This window comes from Uranotaenia lowii, chromosome 2 (assembly GCF_029784155.1).
Source record: "Uranotaenia lowii strain MFRU-FL chromosome 2, ASM2978415v1, whole genome shotgun sequence".
Classification (NCBI taxonomy): Eukaryota; Metazoa; Arthropoda; class Insecta; order Diptera; family Culicidae; genus Uranotaenia; species Uranotaenia lowii.
The window spans coordinates 259,633,818-259,655,498 of record NC_073692.1 but is presented as its reverse complement, the minus strand read 5'-3'; the positions used below and the strand labels follow the sequence as shown (position 1 = coordinate 259,655,498).

The 21,681-nt window shown below is 35.0% G+C and overlaps 1 protein-coding gene across 1 annotated transcript in view; it reads right to left on the bottom strand.

Annotated features, from left to right (window-relative positions):
* Positions 1 to 21,681, bottom strand: part of LOC129741892 (uncharacterized) — a 382,622-nt gene that overhangs the window by 22,381 nt on the left and 338,560 nt on the right. Inside the window, exon 8 of the mRNA XM_055733708.1 lies at positions 20,842 to 21,027. Coding sequence (XP_055589683.1) covers positions 20,842 to 21,027 — 186 coding nt within the window. The remainder of the gene's footprint in view (positions 1 to 20,841; positions 21,028 to 21,681) is intronic.

The window sequence follows — 21,681 nt, the reverse complement described above, 5'->3', positions numbered from 1 at the left end:
TGACATAATAATGAGGATCCCCTAAATGGCGTTTTCCAAAAATCTTCCCAAGGAAACAAAAACTAAGTCAAAGTGCCGACTGCTCAACATTTTAGGACCCAGTCCCTATGAATGACGGGTTTGAATTAAATTAAATTGATTAATTTTTCCGCTAACTTGCGGAACTTTCATCCGTGACGAAGCAATAAACCATTTTACGGTTTTTCCACCACACGGGCTGAGTTATGGGGCACAAATCCGTTTCATGGCTTTGTCCACGAAATAGGATCCTTTTTTCTCCTCTCGAACTTGCTACTGACACAAAAGGACCCAGACGACGACGACAACGGCGGCAGACGGGAGCGACATGGTTTAAATTCAGAACGAATTAAAAGATTTACATATAAATCTTCCATCCCAACGCAACGGTTTTTGGGCCCCTCAATTTGGAGGATTGGACAAAAGTGGAAACCCAATTTACTGCAACGACGTTCAACATTGACCGCGAATCGTTTGATTTTTTTTGCACTTGGTGAGCAAGCACGTGTTCGGATTCATTCAGTCATTCCACAGAGAGAAGTGCGATTATGAGAATAAAATGCAAATGACCCGCTCGTTTCCATTCCGATGCCGGGGAGGTCAGAAATACATGAACTTGCCATTGACTTGAATAATCGATCTTTTCCGACACATTGACCAATCCTGCCAATCTTTAAACCATTGATTCTGGAAAATTTACGTGAATTCATTAATTGATGGTTGGAATAGCTCGATTGAATGAGCTTGTGGCGAATGGGATTGTATCCCGTTTACCTGAAAACTTTTGCCCAGAATGATTTTTCCCCAGAATAGCAAATACCTGAAATCAAACTTCAAAATGCACCATTTACCAGATTTTAACTCCCAGAATGGACCCCTTTACCAGTTTTTCCCAGAATGGAGCATTTCCCAGATTTTTTTCCCTAGAATGGCACAAATTTACAGATTTTTAGCTCTAATTTTTATCTTTCGGCTTTATTCGGCAAAATTCAGTATTTTAAAATGCTTTTCAAATAAAATTCTTTTTCGAAAATTACTCTGAATTTATTTGAGAAAAAAATATTGTCTTTTGTTTAAGGTTTGGGTACTTTGATTGATTTTATGCTAACCCGGGTGTTTTAAATCATCGGTTTGGTGGCCGACTCCTCATACTGCTCGGTCGAACTTAAAAGGGCTAAGGAATCATGCCAAAGTTCTAGGCAGACCTAGGAAGCCCCGAGAAACCTAGACCAATGTAATAGGGAGCTTCAGCGGCTTTGTACCGCCTCGGCCCCTTCATCTTCGTTTCTTGGAAACAAATTAATTTTTTTTTTTCAAATTCCAGTTTGGATAAAAGTATTAAATTTTGTGGAAAATGGTTCTTCTGGCAAAACCATTTCCAGAAGTTGATCTTTTAGCAATTAAAATTCCGGGAATTTTTCATTCTGAGCTATTGTTTTCGGGTAAATGGAGTACAGCCGGCGAAAGACTTTTAGGTTTGCGATATTCGAAACACTATTCCGAGGAATAATTTTGCCTGCAGATAGGGGTTAAAGAACCCAACCTTTCCAACTTTATCCACCTTTTTGCAAAACACATTTGAAACATTTATTCTTTTAAGTTCTTGAGAATCTTTTCGAATTCATGCTGTCTACAAAAAAGATCCGATTTGTTCGGATACAGGACACTTCTCTCAGAAAAGCCTTTTGAAATATGTACTTGACTCAAACCACAAACCAACATTCTGGAGTAGCTTGAATCTTAATCTCCAGATGCATTAAATTATTCCTTATTTCTTTTGCTGCTACCTGAAAACAGACTGAAGCACAGCGGAGCGTTTGTTCTGATCGACGCACAGAGGAGTATTTCACCCGAAAACCTGGCCAAAAGTCAAATTTTAAACTTCAACGTACTTTTTAAACAATGTGCCAGCCATTTTTTTGACATTTGATTTGTTTAATAGCAACAGTGGCTTTCGTAACTTCAATGTTTTGATCATTTGGAATTTTGCTTCAAACCGTATAAAATGTGCGTCATAGTTCAACGTGTAATAACATGGTTCAGAAGTGACTTAAATCAATTTTAAAAATAATTTAAAAATAATCAATTCAAGCACACATGGAAGCAAAAAGTGATTCAGATAATGTTGGTGGAGCTTTTTAAAATGGTTTATTTTGTTAATTGTTTTCTAAGTATTTTTTTTGTGTTTTTGTTTATAATACCAGCGAGTCCCAGCAACATACTTGCCATCATATGAAAATTAATAACTTCAGCAACCTTGTACAAAAGTTTTTTTCCGCATACTTCCGCGCTCGTGAAATTTTCAACTATTCAAAAAAAATAGTTTTTTCCTCTTCTTTTGCTTTCTTCTGTTGTAAGCTTTTGATGGATTGATGACAAAAATTTGCTTTCCACGCACCAGGTTTAAATTAATTGAATATCTTATTTAAAAAAATTTAAAATTTATTAATGAAATTTTAAAATAATAAAAATTAAAATAAAAAAAATGCTAAAATTAATCCATTTCATTTTAAACACAAGTTAAATTCGCGGGGTACTTCGGTATGTTTTTAAAAAACTAAACTGAACTGTACCGGGGCCGAAACTAGAATGATTTATTACTTTCGCTCTTAATACTACCGAGCCCCACTGGGGCGACAAATGACGAGTGCATCAAATGATACTTGATACCCTCGTCCGATGATGGTGCGCTGCTCCAGGTGTGGATGTTCTGCTGATCGTGCGTCTGCTAGAGCACGATCCTCGATGGGCCGGTTCCTTCGGTAACTCACATATTATTGTTTATCTCGTGTTATATTTATAAAAGTATAATTGTGAATTCTAAAATCATTGAAACAGTTGTTTTTTTTTCAGTTTTAACAAATAAAACTGTTGAATTTCTATCCACGAACTGGTCATGTATTCATTGCACAATTTTTTTCAGATTTTCAACAAAAGGAACTCCAGAGCTGAGCTCTTGGAAATAATTATCCAGTGTAAAGATCGCTCTGTAGAAGCAAAGTTGATATTTTTAGAGAAGTAGCTTATTGAAATTTTACGATGCACTCCAGATGGAATCAAATCCGTAAAACTTCAGTTAAGTCGTTTTTATGCCCAATTCAGAAAAAGATGAACTGCATCTTCTTATCACAGGTATAGATTTGTTACTGTAAATAATCCAATCGAGTTCTCTGAATCAAGCGGAGAAAAACCCAAACTCTGCGTGAAAATGTGCCAATGGATGTTTTAAATTATGCAGCCCAAATGATCCAACGATCAGCAGGAAACACGGACACTTCAGAAATACTAAAAAAAAAGTTTTTAATCACCTTGCAAAGCGACTGATTTGCAAAATACTTCTTTAATCTCAAACACAAAAATTTATTAGAAAAAATCGACAGAAGAAGCACTGGCCATTTTTGTTGAAGCCTACTTAACCAAAAACGAGTACAATTGGCGATAGAAGCGCTGCCGAATTTGGGTGATGGTTTTGCATTAGTGCAAGCGGGATGCAGCTAAAATTTCACCCAACTTTTGACAGATCTTACGAGTTTTTCTTAAGGAGAGAAAGAATAACTTTTCGATTCCATCGCCCATGTTATACAGGTACGAAGCAAATAAATCAATATACCCCTTGGAAGCAATGTGGTACAAAGAAGGTGATGAAGAAACACGCTCACTATTACAGAACTCGTTATTTAAAAAGTAAAAAGGTAAACAAAGGCTACGTCACTTGCTAGGATGTTTATGAATCCTAGGCGAGAATCGTAAACAGCAGTCGGCAATGATTTTTTTACTCTGTTTTCGCTGGTACAGCGATGATGGTTGTTTGTTCGAAAATGCAACTGACGTCACGAATTGGCATGGTTACAATGTTTACAAAAAAAAACTTAAATAACACTTAGCACGGGATTTCCATCTCCACCTGAGATGTGTATACAGGTTGCCTTGGAAGTACCTTTCGAATCAGTGGAACGGATCGACAGAACGTATAAGCAAAAGCGGATCAGGTAATTGATAATTCCTCCGGGCAGGTAAGTATGGTTTTCTTTAGAGTTTAGAGTTATAGTCTTCTTTTCAGGATCTCGTAGTAGGTTTCCAGGCAAGTATGCACTTTGGTTTACTTCAACAAACTTTACCAGTTAATTTGGATACACTAACTTTTATTTTAACTTACAATATTTAACTACTAACTACATAAATTTACTTTGAAAGAATTACAAAATTTTATAAGTCTTCTACTGATTTCCTCACTGACTTCACTCGTAAACAAATACGTTCGCTGGCTCGATGATGACTTCTCCAGTGTGACGGCAAAAAGAGAAACACCTGACTTTCCGATCGGCCTTTTGTAAGCTAGGGATGCCGGAAACTCCTCTTTTTTCTGATTTCTCTTTTTGTTTCTTAGCTCCCGAACAACTGCCAGTATCAAGGAGCTGTTATTCCGTAATAAAAGCTGCGAAGAAGAGGACATTCTGGTGAATGAAACTTGCGCTAAAGTCAAATTGCTATCTCTTCTTGACCACACAGCATACCGATTATGTGTGTTTTTAGATGAAGTGATTATTAGATTATCTGAAGAAAAAAAGACAACAATTGACTCTAATAAGCAAATGGGGGTGTGATGGTTCTCGACAAAATCAGTATAACCAAAAATTTCAAAATCCAACTGGTGATGATAGTGAGCAATTTTAATGGAAACCAGAAAATTGTTGGACAAAATTCATCAGCATCTTCACCCAGATTTTGCCATCCGATAAGATTTCGGTTTGCTTCTGAAAGCAAATATGTGACAAACGAGGAAATATATTTTATTGAGAAACAAATTCTAAATCTTTCACACAGGTGTGCAATGCAACAATGGACACAAACTCCACCATGCGATGCATCCAAAAAATTCAATGACTTAGACAAAAAAAGCAGCCATTCTGGAACATTTAAGTTTGGGCTATCAATTTTACACACAAGAATTAGATTTTTTTTAAATGATCAATTAAGAAATGGCAAGCGACGACCGACGATGAAAAGCTTATTGTATTGAATACTAAGACAAGAATTCAAAATGAATTTAAGGAAGAGATGGGCTTATTGGTTGATATCCCTAGCAATAACGGTAATGTGTCTAGGGCATTTTCTTCAAATCCGGATTTGTCTTCTAAAATAACTGGAGTGGATATCAATCTAATAAACAGGTAAGAAAAAAATATTTAAAAAATCAATTTACTGAATTGTTTTTATTCTGGGTTCAGGATAATACTTGAAGCCATATCGAGCGGTTTCGATAATGACACCAACGAATTTGCTAGGTATACCGAAGAAACAGCTAAGCTCTACACAGTATTAAATAATTACATGTTATAACCTGCAAATAAATGGAACAAGTTATTTCTGCTAAATTTACATGACTTATGACGTAATGTAAATTCCCGAAACGAGAAAAATGACATTGTAAATTTACATGACCATAACAATGAAACCGTTCCTGCTCATTATTCCTTTTTAGTTTTTGAATTATTATTTTATCAACTTCTAGTCATCAGCCTTGTAACAAAGCATGAAAATGATTAAAAAGATGTTCATAATGGTTTACCCAACCGAAATCCACGAGCTCCAGATTTTAAATGGCATTTTCTTGGCGCATCAAATCGAACTTGCTCCTTCTCGGTCAGCCGTTCGGTGTTTGTTTGTGAAACGATCTTGCTACAGGGTGTATCTAAATTTTCTTTTAGTTTCGTTAATACTTTTCGGATGGATGATTTTGAAAATAATTTTTCATTACTTTTCAATATAGGTAGCACTTAGTTTATCTAGATTTCTTTTTTATTAATAATACTTGTTATTTGTTACTTGTACAATGAAATGTCCTTTGCAAAATGGTGGAATGTGAGGAAGGGGTAATGAAGCTTGTAATTTGTTGTATAAATATTAAACAATTCAAAACGATTCACTTGGACAAGGACCTGATTTTCTTGAATTCACAAGTTGAAACTTAAATCGAAGAATAAAGAAAAAAAAGCTTTATTTTGCTGAATCTTTTGTAACATCAAATTGAGATATGGTTGACGTTTTTGTGCAATATTTATTTAAACCAAAAGTTTGACTACTTCTTTGTATTCATTTTCAATGGTTAGATTTCGTATCAATGTTATCGGTTAGAGTTATTCCAATTTTTTTAAAAATATTATGAATCAAAGACAAGAGGTGAACTGTTGCTTAGAACAAAATATCACTTCTCCAATAAAGTCTACAAAATTCTATCGAGTAATATACCATTTTTAAAATGTTTTTTACAATAAGCAATTAAACATAATTTGGTTTTGGTGAAAAAAGTTAAAAGGATTTCACTTTTTCAAATTTATTAAAATTGTCAAACAATAAGAAACACCCTGTGCGCGACAGCAACGTGTTTGATTCCAAACGTCGTTTCAAGCAAAAGTCATGTAAAATTACAACAAATTGACCCGAATGAGGAAACGCATGGTTTTTTTCAGGGCTGCGTTATAATATACAACACATCTGACCGAATTTTACATGAAATTATATTTTACATCAAATGTAAAACTCAGGTTTTTTTGTGTGTATGTAAAGCTTTATCGATGGCAGTCAACTGAAGTCAACAGCTTTCTGGCGTATCCTTTGAAATATTTCAAACTAAATTATTAGCTTTTAAAATTATTTATTTACCATGCATATCTACCTGAGCACTGGCAACTTGCAAGCAGGAGAAACGAACTTTGTTATGTTATACTCATCCAGATTCGCGATTGTCATTTTAAATTTCTCTGTTTTATTTCGTACTGTATGATTGCAAATTATTCCGGTAGCCTCACCGGCGCAATTTTTCATATTTACTTTTGAAGTTTTTTCCCGTTTCGGAAGAGCTGTGACGGAATTGTTGACTAAAGTTACAGTAATTGCTTGCTTAAGCTGTAAAAATTTGGAAACTTAAAACTATTTTTCATGAAAGTAAACGCAAAAAATTTTCATTTAAAATGTATCCCAAATTAAACTGGAAAAGGATACCCTTACAGGGACTTGCAAATTTGATATCAGAGATTTTTGTTTAAAGCAATTAAACCCACCGAATGTTAATTTAGAAAAGCACCATTGCCCTCATAGTAACGTTTCCAAAGATATGCTCATACAATGTGGTTCTTATCAAATATTTACTGATTATAATAAACATGCTTTTTTAACAAATTTATTTTTCAGATTGTTGAAGGTAATTCTATATTTAAATATTTACAATTTAACAACATTATAAGTTTCTCGTTTTGGATTCATTTTATTCACTCTGGGAATTATTGTGGTTCAAATGCAGGGTGATTGATGATATCTATTTTATTTTGATTCCCACAAACCAAGTGCAATAGTTTCCTTGTTTAAATAGTTACTGGTTATAAACTTGGATCCAATTGAAAATGATAACGTGATAATGACAATAGTCTGCAACTGATACTTACTTTTCTTTCAACTATAAACACACTTTAAAATGTTGCACAAGAGATGTTCGATTTTCTTTTGGGGAGACTCTTAGTTGTAACTGTATGTTGTTTTATTAAATTTCAACACAAAATATCTAATTCTACAGAACCCACATTTTACTCGACTATCAACTCGTTAGTCAACAGAAGATCAAGAAAAAATTATCTCTATCTGAAGTTCAATAAATAGTCAAAGCTTATATTGTCCCTATTCGCGTAACAGCCCTTTATGGATAGGAATCACTAACAATATGAAACGTTATGCGAGTAGAAATTTTAAGTACTCGCATAACTAGTAATTTTTAAATGTCTTTATTATGAAATAAATCGAAGATAAGATTCGACAGTTTCAAGGGTTTTGGGTGTTCCGTCGGTACACTTGTAAATGTATATATGCTAATTAAAAGTTTCTCTCCAGATCGGTATCCTTTTAAATAAACAATATTGGTTCTATTTCACCAACTATAACTATATTTTGAGTAATTTTCCTTACGTCACATGATTACAACTGATACTTTTAACTGTGCATAAAGCGCAAATTCAATTTTATCATTGGGATCTTGAAAAAATACTCAAATTGCTGGTTTAGCTATACATACTTACATATCAACTTTTATCCTTTCAGACACGTATCCTTTTAAAACAAAACACCATTTATAACTATTTTTTATAATTCATACATATAATCGTATTATTCAGACTTTTTGAGTAATTTTCCTTACGGTCATAACTATCGTTTGGGGTAGGGATATTTTCAGAGGGAATGCATCTGGGGATAACCTGAAGAAACTATTGCAAGCGGAGTGGGTTGCCAACCATTGTACGTTTCTGAGGGTTGGATGCCTTCCTTCGACGAACCATCGGCCGTGGAAGCCCTAGAATTTAATTCGAAGGCCAAGCCACACAGACATAGGCAGGACCTTGCTACCGATGGGGGAACCATACATACATACATACATACATGTAAAGCTTTATCGATGGCATCCAATGCGCCCAACTTTACAGAAAATATTGGAACATGCTGCAGATGTCGTAAAACATGCTTTACTACCAATAGGGCAACTATCAGAAGAAGCAGCAGAGGCGCGGAATAAGCATTTTCGGGACTAGCGATTGAATTTTTCGAGAAAATTCTCAAGAGAGCAGAGTAATCGAGATATTCTAAACAGCTTTTTACTGACATTTGATCTTCTAATGTAAAGTTTTTCGCGCAAAAATGTTGTAAAAACTAAAAAGTCCTTTTCTATCGAAACATTGCAACTAATTGTTGCAAACCAACCAAAATTAATTCCTGATGGAATTTTTTATTTTTTATTAGAAAGATTATCGATCACTTCTGGGTGATTCCATTGGTTAAAAATGGGTTTTCAAAACCTTGAATAGTATTGAATCTTTGTATTCTATGATATTTAAACCTTTAAATGAGAATAAACATCAAAACATACTTTTGGCCAACTTTTTGTTCTATATACTCCTTTTTTTCGTCAGGCAACCACAGAAAAAACTGTACCGGCAGACGATCCCTTAAGTACGCAGGTATCACCAAAATCGACGTCCCGGGCTTCCATGTTTTTATTTCTCTTGCTCATAATCACTCTACCCCCTTACAGGTTGTACCAATATATTTATTTCTGCAAAAGGCCGCTTTTTGGGCTTGTTATTTTATTGTTCACTTGCACTTCTTTAGTTAACCTTTGGATAAACTATACCCACTATGTCTTCTATTCAGCTTACAAAATTTTCGAAAGATCGAAGCAGGCGCTGATTTTCTCTCGGTATTCCCGCGCCAGTAAGGAGTTAACGTGTTTGCGCACGAGTCTCTACCTAAGTCGAATTTTTACGCACCCTATTCGGCTGCGCGTCTTTTTTTTATCCACTTGTTCAAATTTTTTTTCGATTTTATCTGGTCGGGGGTCGCGTAAAAACCTAGAATTTTTCAAGTGACTCATAATTTGAAACTTGAAATTTTTTCGCGATAAAATCGATTTTTTCTGGTTCGGGGTTGCGTAAAAAAGCTTTAATTATCACCCAAAATTTAAAACTTGGAATTTTTTCGGGAAAAAACATTTTTCCAATTTTTACTGGCCCGAGGTCACGTAAAAGACCTTGAATTTTTTGAATAGTCAAAATTTTAAATTTGAATATTTTTGGAAACAAATCATTTTTTCGATTGTTTGTGGTGCGGGGTCGCGTAAAAAAACCTTGATTTTTTTTAATCTCTCAGAAATGTTTAAACTTGAAATTTTTTTCGAAAAAACATTTTTTTTTACTTTTTTCTGCTTAGCGCTTATTCAATTCAGTCCAATAGGTATTCTTTTTGATATCTCTTTCATATTATTACCATTATTCACTGTTTCATAATCAATAGCAGTAGCAATACATTCACAATAAAATTTTCCAACCCAAAACACTGCTTGTGAATTAAACGAAGACTGTAGCTTTGTCTCCAGATGTAGTTGCGCAAAAACTTAAAACAGTTGTTTTGAGATCCCTCCAGTAAGCAAATAGCGATAGGAATTGAGTATCATTTTGAGAACAAAAGAAGCACTAATTACAAACTTAAGGTCTTTCCCAACTTCTAGCACTTGCCTTGTTTGATTTGTCCCCCGGAAAGAGACAAAAAAAAGTCGTTCGTATATTTGGATGCTATAGTCTTCTAAATAGGACTTCAATATCAAGACACAGTAAACTCTACAGCAAAATCTAAACAAATTGAAATTTCCACGGACGGAGCAAAAAAGAACGCGTGCGATACAAACAAGCCAACGCCTACTTCGTAAGTAAAATGAAAACTTTTTTTTCAAAATTTATCAATTCACTTCAACACAACGAGTTAAAATCAATCTTTCCCATCTGGCGCAATCTCGAAATCAAAGAAAGCGGCTTTCACTAAGCGATAATGGGTTGAAAATCTCATGAAATCTCACAATTAGGCAAAAGCCTTCAACGTGTACGGATCAAATATCGTTTCAGGGGCTATTCGAGGCGCTGGTTTATTCAAGATTTTTCCTTTTTCAGCCATCAAATCCGAGCAGCTGAGTCTACCGTCAGCAAGCACATGGAGTCCTTCTTTCAAAACACCTAAAAGGCCAGAATCAGACAGTGTGGTATCATCTATCGCAGATCCTCCGAAAAGATCAGATATAAAAATCACCATATCCCTTTTATCAATACCAACCAACACTTTTACTGTGTTGTTGTTTTTGTACGAGATCCACGTGGCTTGCTGTTCAGCTGATGATTCCAGTTACTCTATTCGCGTATTTTCTTCATCCTGGTGGCAAACCAGTTGTGCACTAACTGCTGTCAACTTCATTTTTAAAAAACACACACAATGACAGCGCTTAGTGCACAACTATTCAAAAACGCTATAGGACACACTCAGTGCAATCTATGTTGTTTGACAGTATCTAGATGGCTAGCCGAACAACGCAGTGACCAAAAATGAAAATCCGAAATTGTTTTATGCAGCAACTGTATTCATTATTTGAAGACAGCGGAAACTGTTGTTCTGAATAAAATTGTCAATAATACAAGATCACCATCATAGCACAATTTCATAAATGTGAGAAGCAATTGGTTCTTTGCAGGTAAATTATAATTAGGCTATTTATCTGAACATTTTGTTCGAATTGTTAGACGAGAACATATCGAACCCCTTTATTCTTAAGGGAATTCGAACTTTTTTACCGTTTGCATTTTAAAATGTCGAAAATATTTTTCATTTTAAATGCCAGATTCTGATATTCTTGAACAACTATGTTGCTTGTCGGGTTCTTGTTTTTTTTTTTGCTAAGCCACATAGTATATAGTTTTTTTTTTATCTGCCTGCAAATCTACTGCTTCGATTTTATGATGGCGTAATCTGCCCAAGATTCTGCTAGCGAATCCGCCACTTCCAAAGACGAGTTTTTTTCTTGCCAAAATTGTAGATTCTTTGCGAACTAGTCTACTATAATTGTATTCCAGAACATACAGGACTTCACGGCCTGACGGAAGAAATCCTCTTAGGAACCCTTTTTCTGGCAGGGCCAACCAGCTAGATTTCTTTTGGGATCTACATTATCAACCTTATGAAGACAACTGCGTTAAACGTCAAACGTAAATCAACCAAATTATCATGCGTGCTTGATTGCAAACAAGTTGCTTATTGTAAAACTTGAATAGAATTTTTTTTTCTTGAAGCGCCAACTGGTTGCTAGTATTTGCTATGTATTATTTTTGCTTATATTTGACCAAATATCCTGTGTTATGTATCAGATAATAGCTTTTGAATCAAGCTGCCCTTTAAATATAAATTCAAGCAACATTTTTTTTCTAATTTATTGCAGATTTTAACGAGATAAATTTTAGCGTGTTTATCTTTACAAGTTTGTTAACGTACGTCTCGGTGGTCGAGAGGTTAGCGTGGTTTTTAATGTTAATCTTAAGTTGTCCACGAAATTTATTCAGTCTGTAAAGCCTAAATCGGCTAAGACGGTGTATGTCTTACATATTAAGCACAAACTTCAAACTTAGGTATTTAGATTAGGGTTACCATATTCTGCAACGACAAAAAGAGTACATTGAGAAAAAAAATGTTAAGACAAACGCCATTTATTCTATGCTCATTTTAGGCTATTCCAAAACCGCCAGTTTGTTGCAAGATACATGACAAATGCTCATAATTTTAAGTTGGATTATTCTAAGAATGTCAACATCAGTGACGGCGACATTCGCTGACAATTTTAATGTTTACCAGACATCTATCAAACATCTTCCAAGAGTCGTTTCAAACAAAATACAAGGGTTGTCGATTGCCGAGGTGTTAGATCTAGCGTAACATTTCAAAAGGGCGAAACTGCCAAATGGTAACAAATCAAGTTAACGGTCATTCACGATGTACGCGGTTTCACTTTACCTTATAAACGCGATTTCATCTTAAAATCACCCAAAACTTTCAAAAAATTTATAAAATATTATTGGGCGAAACTTTCTGTTGATGCATTTTCGTTGGAACGTGAAGTTACGCCTATTCAAAATGGGGTTAATTTTTCTATTCGTGTAGGGCCAATAAAGTCTGCTTCATTTAATATTGGAACAAATTCTTTTGCTCATTGTGGCGCTCCTAGTGGACGGATTTGGAAACTTTTTTCACCCACGTGTCGGGAAATTCATTACCTTTCACCATGTACCTATTTATGTCATAACACCAAACGATAGCATTTTATAAACAACCGCCATGGAAGCCGAACGGAGAGATCAAATTGTGCACAGTTTTCTTACGAGTACGAGTACGAGAATTTCTTCGAAACAGCAATGAATAATTTTTTTAATTTTTTTTTATGAAAGAGTAAAGAAAATGCTACATTTGTATGAAAAACAAATTATGAATTCGTTAATAAATGACTGAACTACACGCAATTGTTTGTGTTCCAATATTAAATGAAGCAGACTTTACATCCGTCGAACTTGGTCAGCACTTGGTCGTACAGCTTTCGAGCACGGATTCTGGCCACATTGTTCTGCTTCAGCGTCCGATTTGGCTGTTTGCTGGCTCGGAATGACCTTATTCCAGCCCGGAGACGAATTCGTCGCACCGTACTGTGAGCGGCCTGGAACTTATTGGCCGAATCGCGGTCTGAAAGATTGGGATTCCTCTTGACGGCCTTGATGACTTTCCCACGCAGTTTCCGGTCGACAGTTCCACTCCGACGCTTCGAATGCGGCTTCCGAGCCGTCGTCAATGTTCCTTGTACTGCTTGATAACACGCCATACGGTATTTCTGGGCATTTTAAGCTGTTTAGCTAGCTTCGATGCCGACAACAATGGATTTTCAAGAAAACTGTGCACAATTTTATCTCTCCGTTCGGCTTCCATGGCGGTTGTTTACAAAATGCTATCTTTTGGTGTTATGACATAAATACATGGTGAAAGGTAATGAATTTCCCGACACGTGGGTGAAAAAAGTTTCCAAATCCGTCCACTAGGAGCGCCACAATGAGCAAAAGAATTTGTTCCAATATTAAATGAAGCAGACTTTAGGCATAACTGAGTTGACCGTGTGTGACAAAACGGCCTAATAAGTTTTTGTGTGTAGGACCAAAAGGCGAAACTTCAAAAGCAAAACAAAAACGGCCGATCAATTGGGCGAAACTTGCAGACTTGTAACTTCAATCGAAAACAAAAAAAGGCGAAACTCGAAAATCTCTGAAATTGAGTGAAAAAAGTTGAAGTTATTGATAACCAACGAACAATAAGTGAATATAATGCACATTTTCTGATTTTGTTGAACAAAAGAAGGTCGATTTTTTAAATAGGATTTGATTACCTAGATGTTCCGAAATTTCAAGCGCGGTTTTCTCGATTTCAGCTAACTGCTAGTTTCGCCTTTATGAAATGTTACGCTAGAGATGAATTTTTCATCGTCGCTGGTTAGCGAAGTTGCCAATCACCAGCGCGAAAACTGTCCGGGAGGTCATTGCATACTCAAAGACGCTTATTTAGAACGAAAACTCTCGATTGAAACCGTGAATGTACTCGTGATTCCATTGGTGTCCATCCTTTGAAACATCCAACAAAAGAAGCAAAACTGAACTGCATAAAAAGTTGGATCTGTTGTATTTATAAGGATACAATATTTATGTATCGGCAGAAATAAGTTAATTTATATGAGAAAGTTTTCGTTAATTACTTTCACAAAAAAAAAGAGTACATTTCGTAAAATATTACAAAAAGAAGAGTACGCTTATTTCTCGATCGAAAAAGAGTACATGTACTCTTAAAAGAGTACGTATGGTAACCCTAATTTAGATACCTTCTAAAGCAATCATTAAAAAAATTAAAACCTTCATCATTCATTAAGAGGACTTCAAATGACTTTTTTACGGAAACGAGTGCAGAGACTTGATAAAATAAGCTCAAATTTGGTCTAAGTACCGTCAAACGGGGCATCATGCAACAGCGGGGTTCGATGCAATATTTATATAACACTACATTGAATCAATTTTTAATTTAATGTATTGTAATAAAGTTATCTTTTAATGATAACAAAATGATGATGACATAATTTCTCGCATCTTAAGCTAGTTGTCTTAAGTTTTTTATTTTTATGTAAAATTTGAAAATCGAGCAATAAATGTACAAATTTTAACATTTTTTGATGCCGAAAAAAACTTTACCCAGTATGACGGATCGGCTTGATAAAATTACCTACAAACTTTTAACAGGTTTCCTTATATTATACCAACATTGTTGGTGTAAAAATATTTTTCGAACAATCACCCATTTTTTTTAAATGAATATTTTTAATATTCAGTTAGGTGTCTGGGGTTAAATGCAACAAAATGCAAATCAAAGAAATACCTTGTAAATCTCGTTTCCATGTGTTGGAATATGAATGTTTTGAATCACGCGTTTGTAAACATTTAAATTAACATTCATGCAAACATTTATTTTTATGATTTCAGCTTTTAGAATTTTTCGTAGTATTTTTTAACCCCTAAATGTATGCAGCATCCTTAATTTCAGAAAAAAATGTGAAAATTTGTTTTTACAGACCCAAAAACTACTGCTGTTGGTGTTGTCATGCGTAATGGTCTTTAAGACATCGCAAATATATTAAAAATTATGAATTTTCATACGTGTTCATAAGATTTTTCATTAAAAACAAAGTTTGTTGCAAGTTACCCCATTTTCTAAGAAGGTTGAAAATGGCATGTTTTTAGAAAATTAAAAATAACTGAAGAAACCAATAATTTTTTTAGCTACGCCAATCTGATGTCCCAGCATCCTTAAAACTTCTGATGCATAAAGGATACGATTAACTGTGAAAATAAATTTTTTAGAAGCTATTGAAGTTGAAAATTGTTGCATGTTGCCCCATTTGACGGTATCTACTAAGAAATGTGTAAAGAACAACCCTTATAAGTCCGGCTTTGATCTGCGAAAAAACGTGAATAATGAACTAATCTAATGTTCATCGCATTTTTGCTAAATAACCATGCTAAGGCAAAAACAGTTTGTTATTATTTAACTAATCGAAAATTTCGCTTTTCAAAATACACTTTATGATATCCTCATAAGTAAAACGCCTTCAAGTAGGCAACGGATTTCAATTTCTTGGCCAATATCGGGGTGAATATGGCGGCAGATGATTTTTTCGAATCGAATATTGGTGCACATTTTAAACTTAAAAATACATTTTCACGAGGAACAGTTTTGTACCTCCTATAGTGTTAATTATCAGAAAAAAAATAAATCTCCTTACCATCTTTACAGAAATATTTAAAAAAAACCAACTAGGTTTTCAAGAGACGAAAATATTATAATTTTTGAGCAACGGAAAATAAGCTCTTGATCAATAAATGTACACACTGCAACATGATGTACACATTGTTGCTTAATTTTCACCATCATTCAATTTTCATTTTTCACTATAATCAATTTTAAAACGCGTTTTTACTTTAACTTGCTGACTATAGCTGGCAAAATCGCTAAAAGTTGCCAAATCACCTAACGGTTGATGTAATTAAAGTGTTTGGGGAACGTTTGTCAACAGCCAGGAAGTCTGGATCGGAAGGAAATCGAAAGCCGGGAGCCGCTGAGACGACAAAGAGAGTTGCCGGTAGTTTCAAGCGAAACCCTAACCTCTCTCTCCGAGATGCCGCAAATAAGCTGGGTGTATCGTCTACAACCGTGCATTGAGCCGAAAAAATAAGCCGGTCTATCGACTTACAAGAAGGTAGTTGTAGAGAATAGATGAAATAAAGGAATGTATAGAAATAAAAGAAAATTGTTGATACAAATATCAATGATGAAACCGGTCACAAAAAACGTATTATTGAGTTTTTAATAAAATCGTGCAATGAGAATGAGCAAGAATATTTCGGAGAGCACGAACAAAAGAGCACTGAGTGCGTCAGTTGCTTCGCGACTATTGTAAAGAACGGATGCTTGATTCTAAGCAGTTTCACCGGCGGATTCGACAATGGCGCAGTTGAGACTCCCTTCGCCAGGTGAGTAAATTGTGTACGTGAGGAAGAACGAATCTGCAGGATTTTGTTTAGAGAAATAAAAAGTGAAAAGAAAATGTGTTTTAGTGGTTTTTACGAAAAAATGAAACAAATGTCCGGTTTTTCGCTCAAAGGAATAAAGAGCGAAGAAGATTTGAGCGAAGTAGAACAGGGCAGAGCACTGACGCAAGGGAAGAGCTCTGGTTGTTTAACGGCTGGCTAAAATGGAGGATCTCTGACGCAAGGGCAGAGCTCCAGTGTAAACAGAGCACTGACGCAAGGGCAGCACTCTAGGAAAAAATGTAGCAATATGTTGAGAACGGACTCTGACGCAAGGGCAGAGCTCCAATGAGTTAATATTTTGAAAAACAAGCGAAAAAAATATAAAAGTTGAGCCTGACGCAAGGGCAAAGCTCTGAGAAAAATTCGAGCTTTGACGCAAGGACAGAGCTGATAAGAAAGCTCTGATTGGTTCTGATAAGAAAGAAGATCTCTGACGTATGGGCAGAGCTCTATAAATGAAGTGAATTGAGTCGTTATTAAACTAAAGTTGTTTTGACGAAAAAGGTCGAGCTATGTGCAGCAATAATTTTTAGAAATATTTAAAAAAAAGTGATTGATGGCTAAGATGAAAAACGTTTGATCTAATCCAAGTTTTGAAGGTAAAGTAAAGCTCTGACCCGGATATGTTGAGTTATTAAAAAAGAGTTGTATATTCGAGAATAGAAGTTTTTTTTTTGGAAAACGGATGTTATTGAAAATAAAACAAGATAAGAAAATTGACAAATTTGTCGGCAAAACAAATTTAGAAGGAGGAAAAAAGAAAAACTTTGGTTTACAAAAAGAGTTTAAAAAAATCAAAATCATCTGTAATTTTTAAACAAAATTTTCCAGCAGGGTGCAAAAAAAAAACATATTGTAAAATTAGAGCTGAAAAGTAATGAATTTGGGGTTTAAATTATGTGAAAAGAGAATATTGAAAAGATTAAAAAAGTAAGCATAAAGAAATCGATGATTTTTTTTTCGAAAAGTGATAGATAAACAACAGATGAAATAGACAAATTTGTCGGAGAAAGGAAGCTGTTCAAAAAAGGGATAACAGAATAACTGTTTTTTTTTTAATTTTGGGAAAAGAAAATAAAAATTGAAAAAAATGGAAAGTTTTTGAAAATCATACAAGAAAAAGAAACAGACAAATGTGACGGGAAAAGAAAGTTGATGAAAAAGGGATTGAAGAATAGCTTTGGTTTACAAGAAGAGTTGTAAAAAGAAATCAATTGGATTAATTTTGTAATTTTTTAAACAGAGTGGCTCTTTCAGCAAGGTGCTGGTATAAAAAAAATAATTGAAAATAAGATTATATTGAAAATGTGGGAAGATAGATTTATTATGGAGCAAAGACTTAAATTCAGAATTGATCATAATTACAAAGTTCTGGTAGCAAGAGGGATCTAAATAACAGAAAATTACTAACAGAACTAACAGTGATTACTTGGCTGATCGATAATTTTTTTGGAAAGTGAGTGTTATTAAAAATCAATCAAGAAAACAAAAAAAGACCAATTTCATAGTAAAAAGAAAGTTGTTGAAAATAAAATGGAAGAGTGGTAAAAATAATCATTTTTTAATCAATTTGCAATTGATTTAAAAAAAATCCCTTACAGAAAATCTATTAATAGGTTATTTAAAAAAATGTGGGTTTTGATCTTATGAGATATATAAATAGCAGAGAATTTGTTTTTCTTTTAATTATGAAGATAGAAAAAATTGAAAAGATTGAAATACCATAGATAGTCTGGGGGAAAGCTGAGACTCTTAAAACCAGAAACAAAACTAGAAGAAGTGATGAAGAAACAAAAAGGATACACTGTGGCAAAATAAGGATTATTTCGAGACAAATTTACCACTTTCCCGGTTAATGTTGCTTGTTTTTTTTTTGTTTTACCATAATTACAATAAAATAATAGCCTGTTCAACTGTATCCTAGCTAACGAATATATCCTGTATGGGAAAGAGTAGAGGAGGAGATGAATGTAGAGAATAGATGAAATAAAGGAATGTATAGAAATAAAAGAAAATTGTTGATACAAATATCACGGATGAAACCGGTCACAAAAAACGTATTATTGAGTTTTGAATAAAATTGTGCAATGAGAATGAGCAAGAATATTTCGGAGAGCACGAACAAGAGCACTGAGTGCGTCAGTTGCTTCGCGACTATTGTAAAGAACGGATGCTTGATTCTAAGCAGTTTCACCGGCGGATTCGACAGTAGTGACTCCAAATCGCGATGATAAACAAAATACGACGGCCAAAGCGCGATCCTGGAGGCTGTACACGACGCTGCTGACGAAGTTTGACTGCGTGGTAATGGACGACGAAACCTACGTCAAAGCCGACTACAAGCAGCTTCCAGGACAGGAGTTTTATACGGCAAAAGAAAGGGGAAAGGTAGCAGATATTTTCAAGCACATGAAACTGTCAAAGTTCGCGAAGAAATATCTGGTTTGGCAATTGGCTCCGCCCAATTGAGAAATACTGGGCTATTGTCAAGCGGAACCTAAAGAAGACCAAAAAAAACTGCTAAAGACGCGCAGCAGTTCAAGGCAAACTGGCTTTCTGCGGTGAAGAAGGTGGACAAGGTGGCTGTACAAAATCTGATGGCAGGGGTTAAGCGTAAGGCCCGGAAATTAGGTTTTCCATTGACCAAATTTTGACCGTATCACCCTTTTTACTTAAGAATAAATGTTTAATCCTAGCCATATAAAATCTGAACTCCCATGACAAAGTATAGCGAAATTAGGCTAACTTACCCTAGGTATATCAATAAAATATAGAATTGTTCAGAACAATCTACCTAAAGTTCAATTTCTTGACCTGGCAGCTTCTGAGTCTACAGAAATACTTTGGAACGCGCAACTCTTGTAAAGAGGAAAGTTGCCAGTTTTTTTCAGTACGTATCCGAGCCACACAAATCCAGCCTATTTTGTCGTAAAATCTGGCAAAATCCAGGCATTTGATTTCAAAATTGACAACCAAAAATCCGGCAAATTTTGTCAAAACCCAGGATTTTTTCAACAACACATAAAAAAAACTTGAATATTTTACAACTCTTATTCAGAACATTTCGTTTTGGACACATAAATAAAAAAAACAACCTAAATTGTTTTTTTTTTTCGTTTGATTTGGTTAATAACGAGAATTAATCTGGGCAAAATCCGGGCTTTATTAAATGAAATACGGGCAAACGGGCCGTCCCGTACCTTTTAAAAATTCTGTTTAAAATATCCGAGCAAACCTGGATAAACCCGGGCAATCTTGCAACCTTAGCATAGAGTGTTCAACTCTTTTTTCCAGTTTTTTTTTCATTTTTACATATAAAAACATATCTACCATTGAAAAAATCGAATGAGCTCACTTCCCTTTAGGTAGTAGGTATGACATTATTACAAAAAGTTATCATGCCTAATGAAACGAGAAAATTCCAATATTTTAATAAATCAATAGCTTAGGAATACTAAATTAATGTGATTGCAATGAAATATGTGCCATCCCAAATTGTACCATAAACATCTTGCGATAATTTTCCTTCGGGGATGCATAAATTAATTAAACTGCTTCTCTCCTTGTCACCATTCACTGAAACTGCAAACCAGACGCCACCCAACTCTAACGTCACTTATTCACGAGTAGGAGGTAGGTACGTGTATGTAATTAATGTTGCAGTTTGCATCGCAAGACTGTGGAAATTGTTGAGGTAATTCGCGAGCTGGTTGCCTGTACGGTGGATTGTTGAACAAACTGGTCGATTTGTGAATCTGCGAACAAGCGCCTGGCATCGAAATACGAGCCCTCGGTGGTTTCTGGGTTATAAACTTGTGGAAATTGTACGATACATGAAGACATTAGGAGAAAATTAGCATTCTAATTCAGGGAAGTGTATGTAAACACAATTGGCCGGCACTTGTCTTCTCGCAACAAACAGTTTGTACAACTGGGTACATGAATCTGCGCCGTTGTTGGAAAGTCGCGAGCAAGTTTCAGTGCAGTTTGCATCGCGGCGCGAGATAACGTCCTTGTTTTAATGGGCTAAGCAATATGCTAAATACGCCTGTTTACCTACTTTCATGTGGCAAGCTCAGAATCCCACGGCTCTGTAGCGTTAATTGTATTCCACAAGTAAAATAATGGTTTCCCTTGTTGCGTTGCGTCAGGATAAGAATGATAAAGGAGAGGTAATCAATCGCACTCAAATCATCAAAAAATTAAATAAAGATTTGGTGCATGTAGGTTTTCAGATAGAATCTTTCTGACTTTTTTTTCAGAAAAAAAATGCTTATCCCAAATCCTAGAAAAAGCTAAATACCTGCAATCGGTGTCCGAGTATGCGTGGGCCATGCCGGAATCATAGTAAGGATCAAACCCGGAATCTGCCGACCGCTGTGAGTTTCTGACCGAGCGTCGCAGACTGGAGCCAGGATGTGGTTGAAGTTGTTGTTGTGATTGCTGTTGCTGCTGCTGGAGCTGTTGTTGCGAGCGCATCGAGCTTCGTCTGTAAGCAAAATACAACGTTCCGTATCAAAGATTATCCGAATCTGAAGACTTTCGACGGTCTTTAAGTTTTTGTTTAGCTAAAGATATAATCAGATTTAGTTAGAACATAGATTAATAGAAATGACATTATGAGCTATGACATTAGATGATACTCAATACATTCTCGCTACTATTGATGTCTTAGGAATTGCAGGAAACCATGACCTCTGCATCTGAATTGATACTTTTCAAATTCTCTGAATTTTAAGCATGCCCTCTCGACTAAATTTTACGAGAGAATTTTCTAACTTTCAAGACGCTTAAAATTACTTGAGTTTCCGGAGGCATATATAGGGAAGAATGAGGATACTTGATCCCTGGGGATACTTTATTCCTTAGCTATATCTCCAAACTGGAATGTCGTACAAAGATCAAATGTTCTAGAAAATGTGCCAAATGGAACAAAACAGCAATGGTTGAAGCTCAAAAAATTTTAACAAAATAAGTTTTTGGGTTATTGAACTTTGTTTGAAAAATTTCACAAAATGTGACTTGAAGATCTTTTTTCATCATTTTAAAATGTTCCTAACATGGAAATTTTATAACAAAAATATTTATTCCAATACATCAATCTTTCGAGTGTAAAATGCACTTCAAAATACAATATTTTCAA